General features: G+C 38.6%; 1 protein-coding gene across 1 annotated transcript; it reads left to right on the top strand.

Annotated features, from left to right (window-relative positions):
- The first annotated feature begins 2,021 nt into the window (after nucleotides 1-2,021).
- LOC139734649 (uncharacterized) lies at nucleotides 2,022-7,735 on the top strand. Its single transcript, XM_071645437.1, has 4 exons — nucleotides 2,022-2,187; nucleotides 3,347-3,534; nucleotides 5,425-5,556; nucleotides 7,228-7,735. The coding sequence occupies exons 1-4, from the start codon at nucleotides 2,086-2,088 to the stop codon at nucleotides 7,733-7,735; spliced, it is 930 nt and encodes a 309-aa protein (XP_071501538.1). The 5' UTR covers nucleotides 2,022-2,085.
- The last annotated feature ends 2,607 nt before the right edge of the window (nucleotides 7,736-10,342 follow it).

The following is a 10,342-nucleotide window of genomic DNA, read 5'->3' as shown; positions in this document are numbered from 1 at the left end:
CAAAATGTGATGATGACGTGGAAATATACAAATTTCGGCTAACCGCGCGTACTAATTTAGAGTACTTTTGAAATTCCTCATGCAGTTTGTTGGTATAAATCGTTATCTATAAGGCCGTCACTATATCTTGATTGGAATTGTAAGATTTGATTAGGAAAAAATGACAAGAATTCCATGTTTTGTAAGCTGAAATACCACAATTTTCGGCTCGCTCGCTGCGCTCGCTCGCCAAAATTTATCAAAATTCATTACATTTAAATCACCCTCAAAGAGACCCCTTTAAAGTGCTTGAAAAAGCATATCATGTGAACTTTGTTTAAAGTCCTTACCGGGATGGGGTTGGGGTTGAACACTTTTTCAGAAATTAGGGGCGCAATTTTCGCGCTTGCCCCGGGCGCCGTTTTCCCTAGATACGCCACTGGGTATCCCAGCCATTTTGAAACCGATTTCCATCAAATAAAGGCTGAATCCCTCTTTGAATTACATGCTCTTTCATATTTCATGAGAGGTTTCTCATTATCTCACCAAAAATATAAAAAATCTGAAGTTAGGTCTGAAGGAAAACAATACGCTCCCCTTGTTTAGGCCTAGGAGACCTAGCTGTCTTTGAGCTTGTGTATAACTCAAGGTGTGACAGGAAATGTGTCAGTGTAGAAGTGTAAGAGGAGTAGAAAAAAAAATGATTAAAAATCCAAGATAAATTTTGGGGAAGGAGAATGTGATTTTGAGAGTTATCCGTGATCTGTAAAAGCCAATTACTGTGAGATCTTTTGACTTGTGTGTAGCGTGCGATCTACCATGGATGTATAGGCCCAACATGGACTTACAAAATGCAGTAGCTCCATGCGATAGTCGAGCCTGGAGTATAATGCTTACCTCCTTTGCGTTCGTACGTCCCACAATCAATCCCATCCTTTGCGCGCCTTCTTCTCGTTTGGGCCTTGGTCTATGCACCGGTCTGAAATCCAGACTAATGTGGAAATCCAGCTGTACGGTTGGTGTTGAGTTGACCCGACCCGACGACCTGTGGATCAAATTGGAAAGTACTCTTGTTTTTTCGTCATCTCTCACACGATTCGTTCGCTGCCAGAATACAGAGTCCAGATATCCTTCCTTCCGGTGGCAGAGTGTTCTGTTCTCATTGATTTAATGGAATCACCATGACTCAATGTAAAACGCTGGCAACCGTAACATGAACAGACTATGCGAATAATGATATTTATAAGGTATGAACAACAACAACAACATAAAAATCACACATACCTATACACACATCATAAGCAACATATGGAAGGCGAACTAATTGAAATGAAGTAATATCACAAAAAGTGATGTTATTTACAGGGAATTTAGGAAAGAAACGAAACAATATGAAGAAAATTAGAGCAATAGACAGCACTGGTCTAGAATGCTGTTAATTTGATTTCACAAAGGCAAGCTAGGCCAGTGTTGTTACCCAGTTGAACTGTAGAGGCAAAATCATGCCCTCTAAATGTCTTCTCTCACTTTTGGAACTGAAAGAAAATAAGGTGAGTAATTTATGGCTCAGTCTGGTTTTAGATGATTTGATTTATTCGTTACTGCCAATACATTTGCGATTGTGACTTCTGATGTTTCGACGAAGTTTTAAATGCACAATATTCAAGGGTTGTCACTAGTTGTCACACACTTTGGTACAATGTATCTTTTGAGATTTAAATGGCATTCACCTGGATGATGTATGATGCTAGCATTATTATGATACCCTACTCCATTGTCTCCTAAACTCGTCTCTTGTTTATATAACACACATTTACCTTTGGATAATAAGATAAATGAGATGGGGAAACAATATCGAAAAGAGAATAAAATAGATATTCGATGCGCACCCATATTTTGTACACTTGGGTTGGAGTGGCCTGGCTTGCTTTGTATACATCGTCATGTACAAAGCAAACCAGTGTCATGCCAATAAGTCCGCGTAAATGACATTGCGGCGGTCTGTAACCTTAGCTGACCTCTTGCAAAGAGTTTGCTGACAATATCTTGGTCTTCCTCCTTATCATATGAAATGGCAGACTCGCGTCGAAGAACACAGATTCCAATATGGCGGACGAAAAGAAGACGTTTCGTGTGATCATCTGGGGCGTACCGCGTTCGATCTCTACGTGCATCCTCAAGTGTTTAAGTTTCCAACCGAACACACAGGTAAGAATTAGTGTTCTGGCGCCATCATCAGTCCACGTAGACAAGAGAAGTCTGTTGCAACTGAACATCCTGCTCACTATCATGCCTCCGGAACATGCCACGCAGTTTACAATGATTATGATACAATGAAACTTTAATCACAATAGTTTCATTTCAGAAACCGATTCTGGCAACTATAAAATTCTTGCACTCCCAACGTGGTAACGAATGTTTTCAAACGAAAATGCCATGTATTAAAATGTTTGACTGGTTATTTCAGAAGACATTAGCATGTAGACCTACTATCGTGGGAAATAATGTTAAATATCTGTATTCAATAGTATCCAACGACAGAGCGACAATTTTACTTGCTTATAATTGATTTCAGAGTGATTGTTTAGCTAGGACATTGTTTTTCACGGCTGTGATGGTGTGTTTTCCTGCATTCTGTAAAAATGAATGTAAAATTTCACATGACTTGTGGTATTGTTTCCTCGCAAAGATGAATATGGTAATTTCGGACGTATTCCGACGCGAAACTCTGCAATAGTGATTATGGATGCCATGATCCATTTCAAGCTTTGAGGAAGTCCTTATTTTCTTCCCTTCCTATCTTTATTTATATTTTTTCCACGTCAGAATGATGATAACAGTATAAATGAAAGATGAATGTAATGAGTGATATCTCTCCATTATCTTTGCGTTTCCAGACTCATTCGAAATTCAAAATGGAATCAGAGAATCAAAATGGAAAAAAAAACCCTATTTGCCTTATTTTCTGGAGCTGAAAGTAACTAGATGACATTTATCACGCTGAATGTAACACTGTGCTGTATTTCTGTAAGTTATAATACTTGATTGAAAGATGAACGTAAAACTGCGCTTGTGCTTTTAATACAGTGCAAAGTCGATTCACTTGAATAGCGAAATCAAAACACACAAAAGAAATATAATTATAATACATGTACTTCATATCAATATAAAATATAAAATAGTTGTACAATCTGTGTTCGTTTCAGTAGGACTTTCTTTTTATGAGCGATTAGTATTGCATAAAGGAGGTACCTTAAACAGTGAACGGGATTGTTCCTCAAATGGCCTTCTCACACTGAGTTTTCGATATTTCCTTGATACTTAACAATATCTCTGCCACTCATTCTTTACTGATTACTTCTTCCAGGCATGGTACGAACCGTACTGTCTCGCCTTCTTTAACGACTTCATGTGCGCCTCCATGGGCTTCAAGCTGCCGAGACTGATGAAAGACTTCGACTACGCGGCCTTCGGGGCCGGCATGGCGGCCAAAGTTAAGGGAACGCCCTTGGAAAATAAGTTTGATCCAAGCAAGTTGGACACATCGCTCTTTCTGTGAGTAAAAAGAGAAAAAAAAAACCGACATTAAAAACACGAAGCATAAAAACAATATTTGTTTTTGTTTGATGAGCTTTGTGTCTGAAAAATCAATATCATGAAAATAACAGTCCATAAAACGCCCCCGAAAGAGCACTGAGAGCGTACTAGCGCCTACACCACAATCTATGTTCATGATGTTTAGTTGATAACACGAAAGAGTAAGTAATTTCCGCCTTAACCATATTCCCACCGGGGGGGGGGGGGCAATTTGCCACCCCCCCCCCCCCCGACGTTTCGCGTCATTATACCGCAACGCGTGGTGCTCTCGCCGCGACATTTTATGACCTTTTTCTTTTAAGTATCGCGCAACTTTTGAGACCAAATTTGTTGCTCCCGTGCATACCGTTTTGAAGCCATGCCCCTTTGAAAAAGATTCGTCGACCCCAAAATTGCTCAAAAACATGATTTTGTGTACAAATCCGATGCAAATTGTGTTTTTGCAATCAATTCATATAAAAATGGATATTTTTATTTTCAGTGGCTGATAATGTTTTATTTTAGCCTGATTATGCTTTAACAAGTTTCTGCGCCAAATTTTGACGAAAAAAATAAAAACAAAAATAGAAAACAAAGAAATACATAAGAAATTCAATAAACATTAATATACATGAGAATTGATTATGAAGCCGAATTTTTGCTTCAATATTATTGTTGAGGATATTAAAAACAATTGTTCACCCAAAATTAGAAGTCTTGGAGCTTTATTTCTTTATTTATAGGCAAAAAAAGCATAGATTAATTGATATAAAATACATAAATCAAAATTTGATAAATCATGCTAACTACACAGTCTTGTAGATTACATTGGCCTCTACCTTAAAACAAATTTTCGCGAGGATCGCGCAATCCAAGATCAAGATCTGAAGGGGGGGGGGGGGCAAAAAAACTGGTGAGATTAGGTTTAGAACACGGCTTTAATTCGATTTCAAAGTGAATAAATGATAAAAAATAATGTGCCCTGAAACGATCAAAATATCTACTGGATTATGATCTCATTCAATCCTGGCTCACTTATACCCTTTCATCAAAATGTTGGTCATTGTCAGTCTGATGTGTCCGGGGCCATCCTTATTTATTGATCATTGATTATGTAAACTACTAAAATGCTATTGATTAATGCATGCAGCATCAGGTTGCACTTGGTGTAACCCCTCCCCCCGCTCGCTTGGCTGGCGGTGATCGGTCGCTCCGCTCCCTCACAGGAATTTCCATAATAACTTTTCTTCGTTGATTCATATCATACACCAAAACGCGTGTGCGTCGCAGTTCATTTGCCAGATAATATATCATAGTCGTAATGAGTAGAACTTATACGGATCTGATACACGCACAGTGTATACCCGTTACCCAACCCATGCATTTTATATAGCAATTTGTGTGTGATCATCAGGACTTATGAAACACTCTATTGAAACCTGTAAAACTTGATTAAATCAATTGCACCACTTTGTATATTACTAAGAAAATCTAGACTTTGAAAAAGAAATGCACGTACAGATTTACATCAAATACTTTTAATTCCTTTGTATTTCAAGTCCGTGTCCTTTAAATGATTGTGAGTCTAAATGATTGGCAAGCCGCGAATGTCTTATATTGTCTGTTACTATTCAGGGTTTTATCTTCACTTAATGTTGTCACTTTCAATATAATGAGATGGGGTTTCTGTAGACATTAGGTATATGCTGTGGTATCTTATCGTCATGAAATGTGCTTTGTTAACTTTTTCACAATCGTTGGTTTGTCTAATTGTTATGATAATGCTTGTGACAATTGTAATCTTAAACAAATGTCACTTTCTTACTCAATGATGTGATCATTCTTGTGCATTATTTTCTGACCAATCAGACGCGACAGTGTAAGAATGCAGCTAGACTCGTTACCAGCAGATAAGTCATACGTCATCAAGGACATGGCTTACGGAGCCACAGGCTTCTACGACATGCTGCCCAGCAAGGAGGCTAACTTCAAGCACGTCTTCCTTAGGGTGGGATTTCACGGAGCACGCGAACGATTTGCGAAGGACGCGAATGGCAAAATCCAGCATTCGCATTTTGGTCTGCAAAAGATCGCCAAACGAACGTGAGGGTTCGGAAGCGTCGTCAATTGTTCGCGAATGTCGTTTTTACTTCGGCGAGAATTTCAAAACAGTTTGAAATTTTCTGCGAACCTTTTCCGCACACTTGGTCGTGATTTGCTCGTGAATTGTTCTCGAAAGTGTCTTTAAAGCCTCGTCATATGCGCAAGACCTTCGCAAGACACGCGCGATGTTCGCAAAATGTTCGTGAAACCCCAAACAGACTCCGAAACTTTGGAGAATGTCTCGCGTATGTTACGCGAAATCTGCGAAGTTTTTCCGATCATTTTACGACGTAATCGCAAACTGTTCGCGTACCTTTTGAGACATTCTCGCGAACGTTTAACGCACGTTTGGGGGATGTATCAGATACGTTTTCTACAAATAAAAATCGTAGCATACACCTAAACATCAAACAATTATTAACAACTATAGTAACAAAAGAAATTAAAGACTAGCAAAGAGAAAGAAATATTTGATATACAAAAAAAAAAAAATTGCAGAATACAGTTAAAATTAATCTAAAGTATGTACAATTTTATTTGAAGTGCAATTTTTATCATCAAAGTGCAATTTTTATGTACTTATACTTTAGGAAGATGCTTCCAAAATGTTTAATGAACTATTTTCAAATGAGTGATAATAGAAGATATGATATGAGAATCAAAGATAGATTTACATTGCCTTATGCCAGAACTATGCCATCATATACTTCTATATTTTTTAATGGACCCAAAATTTGGAATGCTATTCCGGTCGAAATAAGACAGAGTTCATCGCTGAATGTGTTTAAAAGAAAATTAAGATTGCATGTTTTAAATCAGTATGCCGAAATGGTGTGATAAACTTTTTTCTTGTAAAACATGTCAGTGTGTGTATGTGTGTGTGCGCGCGTATGTATGTGTGTATTAACTCATAAAGAAATGTATTCATTCAATACTTTAATATCTTATGAATGAAATAGTATTGGGACAGGACTTTTATATAAGGCATAGCCTTTCTGTCTGTCTCCGAACACTTTCAAATGTATTGTATTTTCGTACTGATGCTTATTGTGATCATTCTTTTCTTGTTATTATGGTGTTGTCAATTTTCTGTATTCTCCTGTTTGTTTGTTTTTTACAGAAAGTGTTGAATAAATCTGAATCTGAATCTGAAAGTATAGAGATTATGTGTTGGAGGAACTGCAAAAAAAAAGGAGATACGTCCTAGGAAAAAAAAATGTAGGCAAGCACACAATAGAAAAATGAGAGAAAAAGAAAGGAGAAATAGAGGAAAGAAAAAATTCAACTCAAGACAGCTTCCACCTCTCCTTGGGTACATTTTCTCCCATGATTATTGAAAAATTTTCGTTGTTCGCATTTCCGTCGCGTGTTCTTCGTGTACGTAACATGCTGTACTTTAGCAATGATACACACGACATTCGCACATACGTCGTGGAAACTTCGCACAAATTGCGCAAGAATAGTTTTCGGCTTCATTGTCGGAAAACATTCGGAGAAAAACATTTCCGAATGTTGGATTTTGTCATTCGCGTCCTTCGCAAATCGTTCGCGTGCTCCGTGAAATCCCGCCCTTATCCGACGCCCAGATCGTATGTTCCCCTCCTGGCGTCGGCTGCTCTTCAAGCAAATGACGGAGGGATTGTCAACGGGCAAACCGCTGGAGGAGGAAACCTTTGATATGACCAAGGACGTTACATTTATGATGCCTGGATACACGTACAAGTGTCAGTACGATTTGTGGAAGCACGTTCGGGAGAACATCGATCCGAACCCGGTTGTGATCGATTGTGACGATTTGGCAACGAATCCAACGCTGTATCTGCCGAAGTTGTGCGAGGCCGCCGGCATGCCGTACACCGAGTCCCTTCTCGAGTGGGATGGGAGCGCGGATATTGTCAACACGTGGCGATGTATGATTCCTTTGATTAATCAGGAAATTCACGAAGTGGCCTTCAAAAGCACCGGGTTCCATACGCCGAAACCGGCGCCACCCCGCGACGAGATGAAACCGGATACTGTTAAATGTATTGACGCCACCAAACAATATTACGACGAAATGGCAGCCTTTAAACTTTAATCCCTTGTGCTTCTTCTTTTTTTCCCCACTTAACTTTGCTCTCTGCTAGTCTGTATTCCTTGGTAACAGGTGAATGCCTTTTCAAGACATTAAGTGCATGACAATCTTTAGAGTATATCTAAATTAGTTAGAGTTAATAAAGAGTCTCCAGTTAGTGTTTGGAGAGTACAGCTTTGGTACCAAAGTACCAATTCTGTTATGATTTCATTCATTTGGATGTGAAAATCTCCCGAAGGAAGGGCAATTATATGGGAAAAGGTCTATCGTGGAGTCTGTTAGTGAGTATAATGAGAGCGCCTTGTCAACCAAGGTTTTGATACGTTACTCACGATTTGACATTTTCTCGTCTGCAGATGAAAGGGTGAGGGGTGGGGGGGGGGGGTTAGAGTGTGGGGAGGGGAAGGGAAGGGGATGTTCTCGTTTATTGTCTTTTGAGCGTAGCCGAACTTTACTCTTGTACCTCGGAAACGTCCCTTTTGAAGGTGCATTGATATTATTCCATCACAATACAATCAATTGTGTTTGCTCAACTTGCGTCCTCAGAGAGCCTCCAGTGCGCCCATTTGAATTGCGAATAATAATGTCTACATGTATATACGTTGTAAGCATATGGTTTGTTCTATCTCACGTTTTCACATTACAGTTGTACTTTTGATAGTTACATAATTAATTTTGATAATTATGTTATTCAATTTCCCTCATAATCACAAGAAACTTAACCGTTAAAGAGGGTTTTTTTTTAACTGAGCAGCTAATATTTGCGAACTTGGCAAATCTTTGGCAAATTTTAGATAATTTTAGAACATTTTCAAAATTTCTGACGAAACCTACAATTCGCTAAGTTGGCAAACATTTGACTGTCACAAGATACACCCCCTTTACGTACCTATATTTGAAAGGTTGATTTACAGTAACATTTCGGAAACATAAATACATCATGTACCCCGTATTTTTTCAAAGAACATTAATCATTCGAATTGACTGTAGCATTTGCGATACAGCAGGCCTTTACTTTAGCAAAGGCTATAGCTTTTAGACTTTCTAATGCACTGTAGCTGTAGCTGTAGCAGAAATTGATTCACGCCAAGATTTAAATGTGATGAGTCACCTACAATTAAATGTATAATGTTTGAGATGTATGCTTTACGCGTGCTTGAGATCGTGATGTCTCAATCTCAACCACGAGAGAAAGAAACATCTCAAACACATATAGGTTGAGTCAGTTGTAACATGTAACATGGTGGCTGCACTTTCATATTTCCCCTTGTGACTGTGATGTATGATCATAAAACTGTCATATTTCGACAATTATATACACTTGAAATCATACATTACTGGTATAATAAGTCTTGCATATGTGCAATGCTTCGTGGGTGTGACTGTGTGTGTGGATGGTTTTTGATTCACACCACACACTTTGATTTCGATATTCACGCGTTACATTTTGTTCATTACTGTTTTTGTACTATATCAGGCATTAAATTGTAACACTCCTGATCGCTCGTGCAAATTAGTCGCATGCGTTTTAGTTTTTGTAACAAGTGTATCATTTTCTATCCTTTTTGTAGAGCATATGAATGAATAAAAATGCGTAACTTCCACTACATCTGTAAACATGAAACGTTTTTTACGTTTCGTACATTACATATTCCCGTCATCTGTTCTTGGCTAGAGACTGACCCGATTAATACTCACTGATGTAGGATATGATAACATGGCTACATTACGATATTACTGACGTTATTGAGTTCTCTTTGAGAAACGTTTATGAATGGATTATGAATCATTTCAAGATCGAAGGGTTCCACGCTCTCAAATTATCGTAGGAATGATGGAGTGCATATCTATCCATTAAAGTATGCGATATGAAAATGCATGTACATGCTGTCTGTGTGTTTTCAACACAAAACAAGGAGAGATGTCGTGACAATAACAAGCGACTTCAAGGGATTCAGATGACGCGCAATTTGAACAGATGACGCGCAATCTGAATCTCTTGAAGATAGACAGACCCTGCTTCAATTTTTTCTTCTGCTTTCGCAATAGCCTAGCCACAGAAATGTGCGCCTATTACAGTATTTCATTTCCTTTTCAACACGGTATTATGATGAGTTAGGAGGGCCTATGGATTATACACACAGTCAGATTATTCCCAATCAGGAGGGTAATTGCCATTGCGCCCTCTACAATTGCTAAAATTGCAGCTCACGTCTCTGTGTAACACTGGCACTGGACATAAGGTATACAATTACTGATACGATTATCTTGTCATAGTAATGAATAAAGCAGGGTTCTGCAAATAAATGCTCTACCGGATATACTGTGTATGATGGTGAGTGTAAACAAAAGCGGTCCAACATGCTGTTTTTGTAATGTTCATGGTCGGCACCACGTTTTCAAAATGTGTGTGTGTGTGGGGGGGGGGGGGGGGCATTTATACTTTTGGTGTCACTTCCGGGTTTCATCAGCTAACAAGCAAGAAAAAAAGAAAACAAGAGGGTCTTCAGCACAAAAACAAAGGCCATATAACGCTCATACTTCAATTTTTCATCTTTTTGTTTCTAGTGCCACTTCCCTTGTAAAAAAAAGGATTATGTTGAGTGCGAC

Source organism: Diadema antillarum, unplaced genomic scaffold, assembly GCF_040938485.1.
Source record: "Diadema antillarum isolate AM-2024a unplaced genomic scaffold, OU_Dant_1.0 seq00000538_RagTag, whole genome shotgun sequence".
Lineage (NCBI taxonomy): Eukaryota > Metazoa > Echinodermata > Echinoidea > Diadematoida > Diadematidae > Diadema > Diadema antillarum.
Note: the sequence above shows the minus strand (reverse complement) of the source record. Positions and strands in the feature narration are given on the sequence as shown.